The following is a 20,529-nucleotide window of genomic DNA, read 5'->3' on the forward strand; positions in this document are numbered from 1 at the left end:
GACATCCCCAGCTTAACACAGACATTGCTTTCCAGTCGAGGACTGGGTTATGAGATTGCAGCCATGGCAATCCAAGCACCAACACATCATGTAGATTATACAACACAAGGAAGCGAATAATCTCCTGGTGATCCGGATTAATACGCATAGTTACTTGTGTCCAGTATTGTGGTTTATTACTAGCCAATGGCGTGGAGTCAATACCCTTCAGAGGTATAGGAACTTCCAGAGGCTCTAAATTAAACCCACAGCGTTTGGCAAAGGACCAATCCATAAGACTCAAAGCGGCGCCAGAGTCGACATAGGCGTCCGCGGTAATAGACGATAAAGAGCAAATCAGGGTCACAGATAGAATAAACTTGGACTGTAAAGTACCAATTGAAACAGACTTATCAACCTTCTTAGTACGTTTAGAGCATGCTGATATAACATGAGTTGAATCGCCACAATAGAAGCACAACCCATTTTTTCGCCTAAAATTCTGTCGTTCGCTTCTGGACAGAATTCTATCACATTGCATAATCTCTGGCGCCTTCTCAGTAGACACCGCCAAATGGTGCACAGGTTTGCGCTCCCGCAAACGCCGATCAATCTGAATAGCCATTGTCATGGACTCATTCAGACCTGCAGGCACAGGGAACCCCACCATAACATCTTTAATGGCATCAGAGAGACCCTCTCTGAAATTCGCCGCCAGGGCGCACTCATTCCACTGAGTAAGCACAGACCACTTACGAAATTTTTGGCAGTATATTTCAGCCTCATCTTGCCCTTGAGACAGGGCCATCAAGGCTTTTTCAGCCTGAATCTCTAAATGAGGTTCCTCATAAAGCAACCCCAAAGCCAGGAAAAACGCATCCACATTGAGCAACGCAGGATCCCCTGGTGCCAAAGCAAATGCCCAATCCTGAGGGTCGCCCCGGAGCAAGGATATTACAATCCTGACCTGCTGTGCAGGATCTCCAGCGGAGCGAGATCTCAGAGACAAAAATAATTTACAATTATGTTTGAAATTCTGGAAGCGAGATCTATCCCCGGAGAAAAATTCAGGCAAAGGTACTCTAGGTTCAGATATAGGAGCATGAATTACAAAATCCTGTAAACTTTGAACCTTCATATCGAGATTGTTCAGACCTGTAGCTAAACTCTGAGGATCCATTTTCATCAGGTGAAGTCAGAACCATTCAAGGATTAGAAGGAGAGAGAGACGAAGGCTGCAGTAAGCAGAGAAGCTAGTGAATCAACTAATGAGCAAACTCAGAAAAAAAAAAAAAAAATTTATCTACAGACTTCTTTTCTCTCCTTTCTTCTGCCAATAATTTTAACCCTTGGCCGGCCAAACTGTCATGGTTCTCAATGGCAAGAGAACATAGAAAGCATACAAAAGGACTAGCTCTTGGAAGATGGGAACTCGAGCTGACTGTGAGCTAAACCTACCGCACAAATAACAGTGGCCGGGTAGCGTGCCTACGTTTTATCCCTAGACGCCCAGCGCCAGCCGGAGAACTGACTGACCCTAGCAGAGGAAAATACAGACCTGGCTTACCTCTAGAGAAATTTTCCCCACAAGGCAGACAGTAGCCCCCACATATATTGTCGGTGATTTCAGAGGAAATTGACACACGAAGTATGAAGACAGGTTTAGCAAATTGAGGTCCGCTTACTAGATAGTAGGAAGACAGAAAAGGGAACTTCACAGTCAGCTGAAAACCCTTTCAAAACACCATCCTGGAATTACTTTAAGACTCTAATATCAACTCATGACACCAGAGTGGCAATTCCAGCTCACAAGAGCTTCCAGCCTCAGAAATAAACAATCACAGAGAACTGGAACAAAAATGCAAAACAAACTTAGGACTACAAGTCCAACTTAGCTGATAGTAGTCTAGGAGCAGGAACATGCAACAGAAAGGCTTCTGGTAACATTGTTGGCCGGCATAGAAATGACTGAGGAGCAAGGCTAAATAGACAACTCCCACATCCTGATGGAAACAGGTGAACAGAGGCGATGAAGCACACAAGTTCAGTACCACCAGTGACCACCGGGGGAGCCCAGAAACCAAATTCACAACAGATAACGGAGCTAAGGTAATTTCAGGATGGCTACTTAGGGTTTTTGAGGTAACCGTGAAGTCCTCTTTTGTATTTTCTGCTATCTAGTTAGAGGGCCTCACTGTGCTGAATCTATATTCATACTGCGTTTGTGTTTTCCTCTTACCTAACCGTCATTATATGTGGGGGGCTACTATGACTTTTGGGGTTTCCCTGGAGGCAAGCCAGGTCTGTGTATTCCTCTGATAGGGGTAGTTAGATCTCTGGCTGGTGCGAGGTGTCTAGAAACAACGTAGGAACACCCCCTGGCTACTATTAGTTGCGTGGTAGGTTCAGCATCGCGGTTACCTTAGTTACCATCCTCCTAGAGCTCGTCCGTTTTTTTCCCTGTTCCCCTGCCATTGGGAATCATGACAGTTCCATATATGTTTCTAATTTTTTGTTTCTGTACTTTTTCAGTGAGGTTTGACAAAGGCCCATATCAGGGTCAAAACGTTACCTCTGCAATACCTGAACAATTGATTGTATCACTGTGTTGTCCCTATTAAACTCCTTACATTTATGACGCAAATCTACAGTTTGAGTGCGGTTGTTTTCTTCTAAAAATTCATATTATCTGGACTCTTCCGGGTTCAACCAGCACCTGCCACATGACTCACAGAGTGCACGTCCTGTTTTTCTATTATTATACAGTATTGAGCATGTGCGGCCATTGTACAGTATGGAGCATCACATGGGGCCATTGTACAGTATGGAGCATCATGTGGGGCCATTGTACAGTATGGAGCATCATGTGGGGCCATTATCCAGTATGGAGCACTGTGTGGCCATTATACAGTATGGAGCATCATGTGGGGCCATTGTACAGTATGGAGCATCATGTGGGGCCATTATACAGTATGGAGCACTGCGTGGCCATTATACAGTATGGAGCATCATGTGTGGCCATTATACAGTATGGAGCACTGTGTGGCCATCATACAGTATGGAGCATCATGTGGGGCCATTATACAGTATTGAGCATCATGTGGGGCCATTGTACAGTATGGAGCACTGTGTGGCCATTATACAGTATGGAGCATCATGTGGGGCCATTATACAGTATGGAGCACTGTGTGGCCATTATACAGTAAGGAGCATCATGTGGGGCCATTGTACAGTATGGAGCATCATGTGTGGCCATTATACAGTATGGAGCGTCATGTGTGGTCATCGTGCAGTATGGAGCATCATGTGTGGCCATTATACAGTATGGGGCACTGTGTGGCCATATTTTTTTGTTTATAATTATTCTTTATGAAAGTGTGATCAGCAGTGCTAAATGGGTGTGGTTGGGACGTGGATATGGGTGTGGCTAGTTATGAATGGGTGTGGTCAGAGGCGTGGCCTAAAATTTGCCCCGGCGCGCCTAGCGCGCCGCAAACTTTGTCCCTCTTTCCAATCTTCAAAAGTTGGGAGGTATGGTGTAGTGTTTAGATAGTGTATACAGTGTAGTGTGTGTATTGTGTATACAGTGTAGTGTGTATAGTGTATACAGTGTAGTGTGTATATAGTGTATACAGTGTAGTGTGTATACAGTGCAGTGTGTATATAGCATATTTCTCACCTCTGCTCTGGTTGAATCGTGCCATCGCTATCCTCACATTATGTCTCATTGCAGCCTCATTCCCTTTAGCTCTCTGAGTATTCGTCTCCCAGTATCCATCCTGCATTGTCTCCATCCACTGGACCTTGGGTAGGTATCTGCCGCTGTCTGAGTTATAATTCACAATCTCCCGATCATCCACATATCCAACAATAGAGAACTCTGGCAGCCCGGACCCCGGAGCTGAGACCACCGTGTAATAATACCGCAGAGAGTGACTGTCTGAGAGAGACACAGAGTCTTACATATCACACACACAGGACACTGTAGTCACAGGAGGAGACACACAGATATGTACAGGATACACATGTATATACAGGATAATAATAATATATATATTTTTTTAAAATTAAACATCATTTTTATTGCTTTTTTTTAAGCATAACGTCAGATAACGTAACATAGGACAGGATATAGCATCGGCAATGACACTGTAAATTACCAAAAGTACATATACAAATCTTACTTGTCAGACAACAGATCCGCATAACTTTTTTAAAATAGTATATAGATACATAGATAGATCTCCGTCAGTGCCTGGTAACACACATTTTGGGGAAACAGTAAGAGAAAGAAAGGACAGACTGACTACATAGAAGGGGAATAGGGGAAGGAAGAGAATCTTTTACTGTATTTTGCATTGTCCAGAGTGTCGTTCTACAGAAATATATGTTGTATCTTTAATAGACATTATACATCTGGAATAGTTCCCAAGACCCCCAACGTCCTGCTCAGATCCTCCAGACAGCACCATTCCGTGTGGCGGAAGGGACTAATCATTCTCGATATTTCATGGGGACTATAGTGGAAACCAATGAACGTTTTCCACAGCGGAAGTACTTTCCCTGCAGATTTTTCTTTACTCCTTTTTGCCTCTATTACCGTATATACTCGAGTATAAGCCGAGAATTTCAGCCCATTTTTTTTAGGCTTAAATTGCCCCTCTCGGCTTATACTCGAGTCATACCTAGGGGTCGGCAGGGGAGGGGAAGCGGAGCTGTGTAATAATACTCACCTGCTCCTGGCGCAGTCCCTGCAGGTCCCTGGTTCTCTAGCGCCAGCAGTGTTGTGAATTCCGTTCTCGGGCTCCCTCCTGTGGTCGTGAATGGTACTTTGTTGAGTTCTGTTCGTGGGCTCCCTCTGGTGGCTTTGAGTCATACTGCTGGTCTTTAGCTGGGCTCCCAGCTGCCTCGTTTTCTGCTATGCTGGTTGCCTATTTAACTCCACCTAGATCTTTACTTGTTGCCAGCTGTCGTTGTATTCAGTATTGGTTCAGATCTCTCTGGGTCTTCTCTTGTGACCTGTCTCCTCCAGGAGAAGGTAAGTTCATGCTAGTTCATTTTTGCTCATTGCTTTTGGAAAATGTTTCTCAGTATATGATAAGTTCAGTCCAGCTTGCTTATATGCTATTTTTTGCTAGCTGGAAGCTCTGGTGTGCAGAGTTGTGCCCTCACATCGTGAGTCGGTGTGAGGGTCTTTTTGTATTCTCTGCGTGGATATTTTTGTAGTATTTTATACTGACCGCACAGTTCCCTTGCTATCTTCTTACTATTTAGTATTAGTGGGCCTCCTTTGCTAAAACCTGTTTTCATTCCTATGTTTGTATTTTCCTCTTAACTCACCATCATTATTTGTGGGGGGCTGACTTTACTTTGGGGAAATTTCTCTGAGGCAAGTGAGGCTTTGTTTCTCTCTAGGGGTAGCTAGCTCTCAGGCTGTGAAGAGGCATCTAGGGAGAGTTAGGTACGCTCCACGGCTGCCTATAGTGTGTGTGATAGGATCAGGGTTGCGGTCACTAAAGTTCCCACATCCCCAGAGCTTCTCCTATATTTCTGGTTTACCTATCAGGTCATTTCAAGTGTTCCTAACCACCAGGTCCATAACACAGCAGCTTCTTCCTGTAGTGAGCGGTCACATGGTACTGCTCATTACAGTAATGAATATGGACTCCACTCCCATAGGGGTGGAGCTGTATATTCATTACTGTAATGAGCGGTATCATGTGACTGCTCACTACAGGAAGAAGCTACCGGGGAACAGATGTGCAGGGACCGCACCAGGAGCAGGTGAGTATAATGGGGGCAGTGCGTGATATTCACCTGTCCCTCGTTCCACCGCCTGCGCTGCTGTGTCTTCCCCATCCTCTGCAGTGACGCTCAGGTCAGAGGACGCGATGACGCGATTAGTGCACGCCGCCATCTGCCTGAAAGTCGGTGCAGAGGACAGGGAAGACACAGCGGCGGTCGGCGATGGAATGGGAAAGGTGAGTATAGCAAGTGCCGGGGGCCTGAGAAGTGAGTATGTGATTTTTTATTTTTTTAATCGCAGCAACAGCATATGGGGCAGATATCTGTATGGAGCATCTTATTGGGCCATGTGCAGCATTATATGGGGCAAATATCTGTATGGAGCATCTTATGGGGCCATGTGCAGCATTATATGGGGCAAATATCTCTATGGAGCGTTTTATGGGGCCATAATCCGCATTTGTGCAGCATTGTATGGGGCAAATGCCTGTATGGAGCATCGTATGGGGCCATAAACATTTGTGCAGCATTTTATGGGGCAAATGTCTGTATGGAGCATCTTATGGGGCCATAATTCGCATTTGTGCAGCATTGTATGGGTCATATTTTAATATGGAGCATCTTATGGGGCCCATCATGAACTTAATGGAGCATTATATGGGGCTCCTGATTCAATATGGATATTCAAAAACACTTAAACTACTGATGTCTCAATTAATTTTACTTTTATTGGTATCTATTTTTATTTTTGACATTTACCGGTAGCTGCTGCATTTTCCACCCTAGGCTTATACTCGAGTCATTAGGTTTTCCCAGTTTAGTGGCAAAATTAGGGGGGGTCGGCTTATACGCGGGTCGGCTTATACTCGAGTATATGCGTTAATTCAATTCCCAGTAAGTGCTTCATCTGGGCTATTATCACCATCGATGGGGAGTTTGGTTTAAACCATTCACCAGATAAACCACGTAAGGCTACAACTAAGAATGTGTGGATGTTTTTAGGGATCTTTGCTTTAACTCCTGTGAGTTGTGTCTCCCGGGGTTTGTGGCGTTTGTGGGAGATGGATTCACCAGCACAATCGAACCTGCTCCCCTACCTGTTTATAGTACGCTCTAATTGCCCTGCATTCCCACACCCCATACCAGAGATTCGTTGAAGGCGTTCCGCACTTAGGGCACGCTGTAATCCTGTCGGGGAGTCTAGGAGAGGATGGGATATTGAAACCATATAATGCTGTATGCATCAGCTTAACCCCTCTCTGACATTAGACGTACTACCCCGTCGAGGTGACCTGGGCCTATCTGACCCTCGACGGGATAGTACGTCATAGCGATCGGCCGCGCTCTCGGGGGGAGCGCGGCCGAGTGTCAGCTGACTGTCGCAGCTGACATCTGGCACAATGTGCCAGGAGTGGTCACGGACCGCCCCCGGCACATTAACCCCCGGCACACTGCGATCAAACATGATCGCAGTGTTCCGGCGGTATAGGGAAGCATCGCGCAGGGAGGGGGCTCCCTGCATGCTTCCCTGAGACCCCCGGAGCAACGCGATGTGATCGCGTTGCTGCGAGGGTCTCTTACCTGCTCCTCCCTGCAGCAGGCCCAGATCCAAAATGGCCGCGGCATCCGGGTCCTGCAGGGAGGTGGCTCCACAGCGCCTGCTCAGAGCAGGCGCCTGGAAGCCTGAAGCTGTGCACCTCAGATCGCCGATCTGACACAGTGCACAGCAAAGTGTCAGATCAACGATCATACACTATAACACGCCCCCCCCGGGGCAATGTCATAGTGTAAGAAAAAAAATATTCACATGTGTAAAAAAAAAAAAAAAAAAAAATTCCAAAAAGAATCTCCCCCCCCCCCCAAATAAATTGTTCATATAAATACATTTCTTTATGTAAATAAAAAAAACAATAAAAGTACACATATTTAGTATCGCCGCGTCCGTAATGACCCAACCTATAAAACTGTCCTGCTAGTTAACCCCTTCAGTGAACGCAGTAAAAAAAAAAACGAGGCAAAAAACAACGCTTCATTATCATACCGCCAAACAAAGTGGAATAACACGCGATCAAAAAAGACAGAAATAAATAACAATGGTACCGCTGAAAACGTCATCTTGTCCCGCAAAAAGGAGCTGCCACAGCATCATAAGCCAAAAAATAAAAAAGTTATAGTCCTCAGAATAAAGCGATGCAAAAATAATTATTTTTTCTATAAAATAGTTTTTATCGTATAAAAGCGCCAAAACATAAAAAAAGATATAAATGAGGTATCGCTGTAATCGTACTGACCCGAAGATTAAAACTGCTTTATCCATTTTACCAAACACAGAACGGTATAAACGCCTCCCCCAAAAGAAATTCATGAACTGGTTTTTGGTCATTCTGCCTCACAAAAATTGGAATAAAAAGCGATCAAAAATTGTCACGTGCCCGAAAATGTCACCAATAAAAACTTCAACTCGTCCCGCAAGAAACAAGACCTCACATGACTCTGTGGACCAAAATATGGAAAAATTATAGCTCTCAAAATGTGGTAACGCAAAAAATATTTTTTGCAATAAAAAGCGTCTTTTAGCGTGTGACGCTATAACCCGCTATAAAAGTAAATCAAACCCCCCTTCATCTCCCCCTTAGAAAAATTAAAAAATTTTAAAAATGTATTTATTTCCATTTTAGGGTTAGGGTTAGAACTAGGGTTAGGGTTAGGGCTAGAGTTAGGGTTAGATCTAGGGTTAGGGCTAGGGTTAAGGTGTTATGAGTAGGTGGTTTAGGAGCAACATGGGATGAGCTCTGGAGGAGGTGGTACCTGTACTAACCGCAGTTCCTGAGCTTAGCACAACACTAGAAGTAGCCGTGGGATGTTCCTGTCACTTCCTAGACACCTCGTCACAGCCGGAGGACTAACTACCCCTAAAGATGGAAACAGGAAAGCTATCTTGCCTCAGAGAAAATTCCCAAAGGATAGGCAGCCCCCCACAAATATTGACTGTGAGTGGAGAGGGAAATGACATACGCAGAATGAAACCAGGATATAGCAAAGGAGGCCAATACTAGCTAGATAGATAGAACAGGACAGAATACTGTGCGGTCAGTATTAAAAAACTAGAAAAATCCACCACAGAGTTTACAAAAATCTCCACACCTGACTAAAGGTGTGGAGGGTAAATCTGCTACCCAGAGCTTCCAGCTTAACTGAATAAATCCATAGTGACAAGCTGGACAAGAAAAAACATAGAATGTGCAGAACGGTTAAGTCCACACTATGTGGACAGCAAAAGAACAAGCAAGGACTTATCTTTGCTGAACTGGTCAGAATATCAGGGAAATCCAAGCAGAGATGTGAATCCAAGCAGGAACCATTGACAACTGGCACTGGCTGAAGGATAGAGCCAGGCTATATAGCCGAGCCAGAATAGACAATCAGTGGAGGAAGCTTCAGACTGCTAAATCCAAGGAGCAGCCGTACCACTTAAAACCACCGGAGGGAGCCCAAGAGCGGAATTCACAACAGTACCCCCCCCCTTGAGGAGGGGTCACCGAACCCTCACCAGAGCCCCCAGGCCGATCAGGACGAGCCAAGTGAAAAGCACGAACCAAATCGGCGGCATGGACATCGGAGGCAACAACCCAAGAATTATCCTCCTGGCCATAGCCCTTCCACTTGACAAGATACTGAAGCCTCCGCCTCGAAAAACGAGAATCCAAAATTTTCTCCACCACATATTCCAACTCCCCTTCAACCAACACCGGGGCAGGAGGATCAACAGAGGGAACAACGGGCACCACATATCTCCGTAACAAAGATCTATGGAAAACATTATGGATGGCAAAAGAGGCTGGAAGGGCCAAACGAAAAGATACCGGATTGATAATCTCAGAAATCTTATAAGGACCAATAAACCGAGGCTTGAACTTAGGGGAAGAAACCTTCATAGGAACATGATGAGAAGATGACCAGACTAAATCCCCCACCCGAAACCGGGGACCAACACACCGACGGCGACTAGCAAAACGTTGAGCCTTTTCCTGAGACAACGTCAAATTATCTACCACATGAGTCCAAATCCGCTGTAACCCGTCCATCACGGAATCCACACCAGGACAATCAGAAGGCTCAACCTGCCGCGAAGAAAAACGAGGATGAAAACCAAAATTACAAAAGAAAGGCGAAACCAAAGTAGCCGAACTAGCCCGATTATTAAGGGCAAACTCGGCCAACGGCAAGAAAGCCACCCAATCATCCTGGTCAGCAGACACAAAGCATCTCAAATAGGTTTCCAAGGTCTGATTAGTTCGCTCAGTTTGGCCATTTGTCTGAGGATTGAACGCCGAAGAAAAAGACAAATCAATGCCCATCCTAGCACAAAAGGCCTGGCAAAACCTAGAAACAAACTGGGAACCTCTGTCAGACACAATATTCTCCGGAATGCCATGCAAACGAACCACATGCTGAAAAAACAATGGAACCAAATCAGAGGAGGAAGGCAATTTAGGCAAAGGTACCAAATGGACCATTTTAGAGAACCGGTCACAAACCAACCAGATAACAGACATCTTCTGGGAAACAGGAAGATCCGAAATAAAATCCATGGAAATATGCGTCCAGGGCCTCTCAGGGACCGGCAAAGGCAAAAGCAACCCACTAGCGCGGGAACAGCAAGGCTTGGCCCGGGCACAAGTCCCACAGGACTGCACAAAAGAACGCACATCCCGCGACAAGGAAGGCCACCAAAAGGACCTAGCAACCAAATCTCTGGTACCAAAAATCCCAGGATGACCAGCCAACACCGAACAATGAACCTCAGAAATTACCTTACTTGTCCATCTATCAGGAACAAACAGCTTCCCCACAAGACAGCGGTCAGGTTTATCAACCTGAAATTCCTGAAGCACCCGCCGTAAATCAGGGGAGATGGCAGAAAGAATCACCCCTTCCTTAAGAATGCCAACCGGCTCAAGGACTCCAGGAGAATCAGGCAAAAAACTCCTAGAGAGGGCATCAGCCTTAACATTCTTAGATCCCGGAAGATACGAGACCACAAAATCAAAACAGGAGAAAAACAGGGACCATCGAGCATGTCTAGGGTTCAGCCGCTTGGCCGACTCGAGGTAAATCAGATTCTTATGATCGGCCAAGACCACAACGCGGTGCTTGGCTCCCTCAAGCCAATGTCGCCACTCCTCAAATGCCCACTTCATAGCCAACAACTCCTGTTTGCCGACATCATAATTGCACTCCGCAGGCGAAAACTTTCTGGAAAAAATGCACACGGTTTCATCAAAGAACCATCAGAGCTCCTCTGAGACAAAACGGCCCCTGCCCCAATCTCAGAAGCGTCAACCTCAACCTGAAAAGGAAGAGAAACATCCGGCTGACGCAACACAGGGGCAGAAGTGAATCGGCGTTTAAGCTCCTGAAAGGCCTCAACAGCCGCAGAGGACCAATTCGTCACATCAGCGCCTTTCTTCGTCAAATCGGTCAGGGGCTTAACCACACTGGAAAAGTTGGCAATGAAACGGCGATAAAAATTAGCAAAGCCCAAAAATTTCTGTAGGCTCTTCACAGATGTGGGTTGAATCCAGTCATGAATGGCTTGGACCTTAACAGGATCCATTTCTATAGACGAGGGAGAAAAAATAAAACCCAAAAAAGAGACCTTCTGAACTCCAAATAGGCACTTAGACCCCTTCACAAATAAAGCATTATCACGAAGGATCTGGAATACCATCCTGACCTGCTTCACATGAGACTCCCAATCATCGGAAAAAATAAAACTATCATCCAAATACACAATCATGAATTTATCAAGATAATTGTGGAAAATATCATGCATGAAGGACTGAAATACAGAAGGAGCATTAGAGAGCCCGAAAGGCATCACAAGGTATTCAAAATGGCCTTCGGGCGTATTAAATGCAGTTTTCCATTCGTCACCCTGTTTAATACGAACAAGATTATATGCCCCTCGAAATTCAATCTTAGTAAACCAACTAGCCCTCTTAATCCGAGCAAACAAATCAGAAAGCAAAGGCAAAGGGTATTGGAATTTGACCGTGATCTTATTAAGAAGGCGATAATCAATACAGGGTCTCAAGGAGCCATCCTTCTTGGCAACAAAAAAGAATCCCGCTCCCAATGGTGACGAAGACGGCCGAATATGCCCCTTCTCCAAAGACTCCTTAACATAACTCCGCATGGCGGCATGCTCTGGCACAGACAGATTGAAAAGTCGGCCCTTAGGGAACTTACAGCCAGGAATCAAGTTAATAGCACAATCACAGTCCCTATGTAGGGGAAGGGAACTGGACTTGGGCTCATCAAATACATCCTGGAAATCCGACAAAAACTCAGGGACTTCAGAAGAGGGGGAAGAGGAAATTGACATCAAATGAATGTCTCTATGAACCCCTTGACAACCGCAACTAGTCACAGACATAGATTTCCAATCCAGCACCGGATTATGTACCTGTAACCATGGAAAACCCAGTACAACATCATGCAAATTATGCAACACCAGAAAACGACAATCTTCCTGATGTGCTGGAGCCATGCACATAGTCAGCTGAGTCCAATACTGAGGTTTATCCTTGGCCAACGGTGTAGCATCAATGCCCCTCAAAGGAATAGGGCTCTGCAAAGGCTGCAAGGAAAAACCACAGCTCCTGGCGAATTCCAAGTCCATTAAATTCAGGGCAGCGCCTGAATCCACAAATGCCATGACAGAAAAGGACGATAATGAGCAAATCAGGGTCACAGATAAGAGGAATTTAGGCTGTACAGTACTGATGGTAACAGACCTAGCGACCCTCTTAGTACACTTAGGGCAAACAGAAATAACATGAGCAGAATCACCACAGTAAAAACACAGCCTATTCTGACGTCTGAATCCCTGCCGTTCTGCTCTAGTCAAAATCCTATCACATTGCATAGGCTCAGGACTCTGCTCAGAGGATACCGCCATATGGTGCACAACTTTGCGCTCGCGCAGGCGCCGATCAATCTGAATGGCTAGAGACATAGATTCGCTCAAACCAGCAGGCGTGGGGAACCCCACCATAACATCTTTAAGGGCTTCAGGAAGACCCTTTCTGAAAATTGCAGCCAAGGCCTCCTCATTCCATTTAGTGAGCACAGACCATTTTCTAAATTTCTGGCAGTATAATTCTGCCGCTTCCTGACCCTGACACAGGGCCAACAAAGTTTTTTCTGCATGATCCACATAATTAGGTTCGTCATACAATAATCCGAGCGCTTGACAAAATGTGTCTACACTAAGCAATGCCGGATCTCCTGATTCAAGGGAGAATGCCCAGTCCTGAGGGTCACCACGCAGCAGCGAGATGACAATTTTAACCTGCTGAATGGGATCACCTGAGGAACGGGGTTTCAAAGCAAAAAACAATTTGCAGTTATTTTTAAAGTTCAAAAACTTAGATCTGTCCCCAAAAAACAAATCAGGAGTAGGAATTCTGGGCTCTAAAGCCGGAGTCTGGACAACATAATCTTGGATACTCTGTACTCTTGCAGCAAGTTGATCCACACGAGAAAACAAACCCTGAACATCCATGCCAGCGCCAAAATCCTGAACCACCCAGAGATTAAGAGGAAAAAAAAAGAGAAAACAGACTGAAGAAAAAAAAATGTCTCAGAACTTTTTTTTTCCTTCTTTTGAGATGCATTTAATTCATTTTTGGCCAGTTGTACTTTTATGAACTGGTGGTTTAGGAGCAACATGGGACGAGCTCTGGGGGAGGTGGTACCTGTACTGACCGCAGTTCCTGAGCTTAACACAACACTAGAAGTAGCCGTGGGATGTTCCTGTCTCTCCCTAGACACCTCGTCACAGCCGGAGGACTAACTACCCCTAAAGATAGAAACAGGAAAGCTATCTTGCCTCAGAGAAAATCCCCAAAGGATAGACAGCCCCCCACAAATATTGACTGTGAGTGGAGAGGGAAATGACATACGTAGAATGAAACCAGGATGAAGCAAAGGAGGCCACTCTAGCCAGACAGATAGAATAGGACAGAATACTGTGCGGTCAGTACCAAAAACTAGAAAAATCCACCACAGAGTTTACAAAAATCTCCACACCTGACTAAAGGTGTGGAGGGTAAATCTGCTTCCCAGAGCTTCCAGCTTAACTGAATAAATCCATACTGACAAGCTGGACTAGAAAAAACATAGAAAGTGCAGAACGATAAAGTCCACAAAATGTGGACAGCAAAAGAACCAAGCAAGGACTTATCTTTGCTGAACTGGTCAGAACATCAGGGAAATCCAAGCAGAGATGTGAATCCAACCAGGAACCATTGACAACTGGCACTGGCTGAAGGATAGAGCCAGGCTTAAATAGCCGAGCCAGAATAGATGATCAGTGGAAGCAGCTGCTGACGAAGTTCATAGTGGTATTTAGACTAACTAAGGTACCTTGCTATATTAGGTCTCCATTTGTCCCCAGTACTTGTACAATTGGTCCAGCGCATATATAAGGTACGCCACTGACCTAATCTCCACCTTACACACCGTTATACCTCGGATAACACCCGTTTTTGTCACCTATAGACGCTGACTTAGCATGTGCCATGTGACAACACTGTCTCCTATACCCATGTTTCAGTACAGTACGGTACGTGCCTCATTCCTATCCCTTTTCTATTCCAACTTTCACATAGTAGACAAGGGGTGCCTCTATACTTTTCGTGGTCTTCTTCTGCTTGACATTTACAGATGTCTATGCCTTTGCTCATTTGACCTGCTGTTTGTCTGATGTTCCCCGATTGCCGCTATTCATTTTGAATTATGTATATACTTTTGTTGGTTTATGTTATATTATTTTGGTGTATGTATTTTTCTCACTTGTAGTAACTGAGGAAGGTCCTGATTGTGGACCGAAACGTTTTGGGTACTACAATAAAAATCACACAAGCATTAAGTTGAGTGCAAGGTTCTTTCTTTATTCACCAGAAGATTCTAGACTGGTTGGCTCCGCTTAGTCTATCCAGTATGTGCATTTGACTAGCCACCTGCTGTGAGGAAGAATGGCTATTCCTTCACTAGTGGTGTTGACAAAGCTTAATTACATTATAGCTTAGGCCGCAAGTACTGGGGGAAGGAGACAGGTTAAGTTACATACATCCCATGACATTGCAAAGTGTACAGTAAATACAACCAAAGAGAAGTCGCACCATATCATGACATATTATACAAAATACAGGACAGGGAAACAAAGTACATATCATGACACTATATACTACATGGCTGTGCTATATATTACGTGGCTGTGTTATATGCTACATGGCTGCGCTATATGCTATGTGGGCTGTACTATATACTACGTGGGCTGTGTTATATACTTTTTCAAACAAAAAAAGAAAAAAATAGACCTCCGCACTGCTGTTTGTAAGGCTAGACTCTGTTGTTTTTATCACCCTTCATTAGTGAGCCGATATCAGATCCTTTTTATACAACGGGGTGCAACTTACAAAGTAATACATAACAGTCCATGAAAAAGATAAAAAAAAGTGCACTTACCCGTGTATGTAGAAAGTCACAACTTTATTCGGACAACATTATAATAACAGCAAGGGAGAGTGTAGAAAAAATGCGGACAACGATCGTTTCGTGCCTCAGCACTTCAACGGGTCCAAACACTGAAAGGAAGTAGGGTGGGTCCATATCAGTGCTTAGCTGGGAAGCACTGCCCCTCCTCTTACTCCTCCTGTCAGCGTGGTGCACAAATCACCTATATCTTAAATGTGAAAACATTAATAACAAAGACATGTTTAAAACCACAATTTAAAAGCAACGCAACCAATGATTTAAATCTGAAACAGGACATTGCAATAAATTTTAAAATTTTTAGAGGAAAACGGCCATGTCGATCCTTTCATTTAAACCTAGGGGACCTACAGCGCCTGCGCGCATAATCCATCTCTAGACAAAAACAACAGAGTCTAGCCTTACAAACAGCAGTGCGGAGGTCTATTTTTTTCTTTTTTTGTTTGAATTGGCATTCGCTTTTTTTCACCACGAGCACGCTGTGGCAGATTTCTGATACAGAAAAACACCCTAGGTGACGGTGATTATTCACCTGCAGATTCCTTGAATGATGGAATCAGAAGCCGTTTCCTTGTCACACGGACTTTTAGCAGGGAGAGAAAATGTAGATTCATATTTTTCGGAATGTGAGCTGCATGAAGACGTGGTTTCTCTAAGCACCAAGACTTTGGAGTACAAACTGTTTTCTATCGCCGAAAGGGAAGTTAATTTATTCTGGACTAACAACTCACTAAAATCGTACGTTGACAGTGGACGGGTTCCCCGAGGACTGAGAGTAATAAAGGAAATGTCACAATTTAAGGATAATGAACCATTTGTAAAAGAATGGGAAAAGATCCTTTTACGTTGTTCCCAGGATTTATTACAGCTTTTACTAAAACAGAACATTGCAAATTATGAGATGGTAAAATTGGAATTGAATAAAACAAAAGAGGAATTAAAAGCCAGATTGTCTGAACCACAATGGAACATTACGGAATAAAAATTGGACACTAAATTAATTCTCTTGCAAAACGAAATAAAACTAAAAAAACGCGACAAGTTCATACGCGATAAAAATGATTTCGAAACAGGTAAAATCTTCACATGGAATAAAGGACATCAAACTTGGAACACCCGGAGATTTCAAAAAAGACCATATCAGAAAAAAGGCCCCACATGGAGAAATCGGAAAAAAAGACTAATTAACTACAGACTCTGACTCGAGTGCCACCGAAGAACCTGGTAGTTCATCTACAAATCCCCCATCTGTACAACCAGCGTCCCCTTTAGACGTAGGACGCGTCGTGGGGGTAGGAGAAATGGTAGAAAAAAATCAACGCAAAAGGAAGCAGGTCTCTTGGAGACCGATGTAGGAGAGACTAACACTACCATTAACCTAACAAATCACGTATTAAATGAGGAACACATCTCAGTACTTTCGAAAGGCCTCAATTTTTGCTTACCGGCAGAATTCAATCTGGTGGATTTTAAAATCGATTTATTCAAGGCCACCAGAAAAATTCATTTATTTAAATCTTACAACACAAACAAAAAAACTAAAACACAAAAACAAACTCCAGTAGAGATCTTGCCTGGAGAAGTCCCATGTCAAATAGGCCCTTTGGGGTTTATAGTTGAAAAAGAAAATGAAGATATACAGGAGGATATCAGGACACTTTTAAGCCTTACGGATCCTATTCCTATCAATCATAATCAAAAAAACACACTTCATGCACCCTTCACTAGAGGTGTGAAGTCTACATATATGCCACAGGTATCCCCTGGCAACCTTGTGGATGTTTTTGAGACCCAGGTCTTAAAGGAGATTGAAGCATTGCTATATAAAAAGACTCCGACCAATCTATCAGCAGAAGAAACACGAGCCCTGAAAGAGATCCAGGGTTGGTCGGATACAATAATCCGTTCTGCGGACAAAGGAGGAAATACAGTTCTACTTACAAGAGACTATTATAAAGAAGAAGCTTTAAGACAATTGTCCGAGTCTCATACATATGAAAAATTAAAGGGAGATCCCACATTTAAATTTAAGGGCATGTTACGATCTTTTCTAAGGCAGCATGTGGAGAAAAAAGTTTTTTCAGAAAAACAGGCTAATAAGTTGTTACCAGATTATCCTAGAAAACCACACTGGTACCACATTCCGAAGGTTCACAAATCACTAACGCGGCCACCAGGCCGCCCTATAGTGTCAGGGGTGGGATCCCTTACAGAACCTTTGTCTGCCTATTTAGATTGGTTGTTACGTCCCCTTTTATGTGATATTCCCTCTTTCATAAAAGACACCGGAGATTTTTGGGTACAATAAATAATTTTGTCTGGCAAGAAGGTTTTTGCTTGACTTCAATTGACATTGAAAGTCTGTATACCAGAATTCCCCAGAAAATGGGAGTAGAAACTATTGACATGATTTTAAGGAATACCCCGACAGACACGGGAACCATTTCCTTTATCTGTGGGGGACTTTCCTTTATTCTCGAACATAATGCTTTTCAGTTTGATGATACCTGGTATAAACAAATTGAGGGAGTAGCGATGGGTAGGGTTGAGCGACCTTTGCTTTTTTAGGGTCGAGTTGGGTTTTGTGAAACCCGACCTTCTCGAAAGTCGGATCGCGTGAAATCGGCCGATTCTCTCTCTCTCTCTCTCTCTCTCTCTCTCTCTCTCTCTCTCTCTCTCTCTCCGGAACCTATGTCATCACGCTGCCCACACTCCTTAATTGCCTGATGACAAAATGGCGGGGAAGGCGTCATATAAAACGCGACTTTGGCGCCAAGATCGCCGACCACGTGGCCGACCCCACGCTGGAGTCGGATCGGGTTTCACGAAACCCGACTTTGCCAAAAGTCGGCGACTTTTGAAAATGAACGATCCGTTTCGCTCAACCCTAGCGATGGGTACCCCAGTCGCTTGTACCCTAGCAAACCTCTTCTTGGCCAGACTAGAAGAGGAATATATATACTCTATAAAAAATCCCTTTTTGAGACACAAAGTTTTTTGTGAGATTTGTGGACGACGTATTCATGGTGTGGGACGGTGACAGCGACACCTTCACACAATTTGTGGATTACCTTGAGACATCCAAAACCTTGAATATGAAGTTCACATCTCAGTTTGGAGGAAATGAATTAGTATTCCTAGATGTCAAGCTCACAGTTATTGATGGTATAATTCACACAGAGACATATCGAAAACCTTCTGCAACAAATGCTTTGCTTCATTATAACAGTGCTCATCCCCTCTATACCAAAAAATCCCTGCCTTATAGCCAGTTTTTACGGGTAAAAAGGATTAATAATAGTCCAGTGGGATTTAACCCCTTCCCGACATCGGACGTACTATCCCGTCCGATGTCGGGTCCCCTGCTTTGATGTGCGCTCCGGCGGTGAGCGCACATCAAAGTCGTGACATGTCAGCTGTTTTTTACAGCGATCACCCGCCGCTATTAACTAGTTAAATGCCGCTGTCAAACGTAGACAGCGGCATTTAACTACCGCATCCGGCCGGGCGGCCGGATATGAGCACATCGCTGACCCCCGTCACATGATCGGGGGTCGGCGATGTGTCAGGACAGTAACCATAGAGGTCCTTGAGACCTCTATGGTTACTGATCGCCGGTGGCTGTGAGCGCCCCCCTGTGGTCGGCGCTCACAGCACACCCGCAATTCTCCTACATAACAGCGATCTGATGATCGCTGTTATGTAGCAGAGCCGATCGGGCTGTGCCTGCTTCTAGCCTCCCATGGAGGCTATAGAAGCATGGTAAAAGTTAAAAAAAAAAGTAAAAAAAAATGTGAAAAAAATAAAAAATATATAAAAGTTTAAATCACCCCCCTTTCGCCCCAATCAAAATAAATCAATAAAAAAATAATCAAACCTACACATATTTGGTATCGCCGCGTTCAGAATCGCCCGATCTATCAATAAAAAAAAAGCATTAACCTGATCGCAAAACGGCGTAACGAGAAAAAAAATCGAAACGCCAGAATTACGTTTTTTTGGTCGCCGTGATTTGCATTAAAATGCAATAACGGGCGATCAAAAGAACGCATCTGCACCGAATTGGTATCATTAAAAACGCCATCTCGGCACGCAAAAAATAAGCCCTCAACCGACCCCAGATCATGAAAAATGGAGACGCTACGAGTATCGGAAAATGGCGCAATTTTATTTTTATTTTTTTTTGCAAAGTTTGGAATTTTTTTTTACCACTTAGGTGAAAACTAACCTAGTCATGTTAGGTGTCTATGAACTCGTAGTGACCTGGGGAATCATAATAGCAGGTCAGTTTTAGCATTTAGTGAAGCTAGGAAAATAGCCAAGCAAAAAACAAGTGTGGGATTGCACTTTTTTTGCAATTTCACCGCACTTGGAATTTTTTTCCCGCTTTCTAGTACACGACATGGTAAAACCAATGATGCCGTTCAAAAGTACAACTCGTCCCGCAAAAAATAAGCCCTCACATGGCCAAATTGACAGAAAAATAAAAAAGTTATGGCTCTGGGAAGGAGGGGAGTGAAAAAAGAAAATGGAAAAATGAAAAATCCCACGGTCATGAAGGGGTTAAACATCAATCAGAAGAACTATATAAGAGGTTTTCAAAAAGAGGGTATCCACAATCGATTTTAGATGGGGCTTTAAATAGAGCTGTAAGTGCAGATATAAATGATAATTCTCGAGTCAGGTCCACAAAAAAAGAAAAAAGGTTTGTTTTATGTTTTGAATTTGGACCTATGGATTCACAAATTAGGTCAGTAATTCGTAAAAACTGGCACATCCTAGGTCAGGACACTGACTTAAAAGAAATGGCAGACAGGGGACCTTTATTCGCATGCCGCCGTAGCAGAAATATTAGGGATCTGATGGTGCGTAATAGATTTTCCTCAGATCGGGATAATTGGCTCACATCAAATACACCTAAGGGAAATTTTAAATGTGGCCATTGTAACTTTTGTAAATACCATCTAACAGGCACCTACGTTAAAATTGGTCCCATCCAACATGTAGTTCGAGATTTCATTTCATGCAGGTCTACTCATATTGTATATGCTATTTTCTGCCCATGCGGCTTTTACTATATAGGTAAGACAATCCGGCCGTTGTTCAAAAGTATAAGAGAACATTTTAATTCGGTGAGAACAGGCAAAGGGGTTCCGAGGTTCATTAACCATGTAAGAAATCAACATGATGGTAATATACAGTCTTTACGGTTTGCGGGGTTGCAACAGGTTTCCTTACCAA

The 20,529-nt window shown here is 44.0% G+C and overlaps 1 protein-coding gene across 1 annotated transcript in view; it reads right to left on the minus strand.

Annotated features, from left to right (window-relative positions):
• Positions 1-20,529, minus strand: part of LOC143804143 (class I histocompatibility antigen, F10 alpha chain-like) — a 134,864-nt gene that overhangs the window by 101,405 nt on the left and 12,930 nt on the right. Inside the window, exon 2 of the mRNA XM_077281937.1 lies at positions 3,659-3,919. Within this exon, the coding sequence (XP_077138052.1) occupies positions 3,659-3,919 (261 nt within the window). The remainder of the gene's footprint in view (positions 1-3,658; positions 3,920-20,529) is intronic.

The sequence above is a fragment of the Ranitomeya variabilis genome, chromosome 1 (genome assembly GCF_051348905.1).
Source record: "Ranitomeya variabilis isolate aRanVar5 chromosome 1, aRanVar5.hap1, whole genome shotgun sequence".
Lineage (NCBI taxonomy): Eukaryota > Metazoa > Chordata > Amphibia > Anura > Dendrobatidae > Ranitomeya > Ranitomeya variabilis.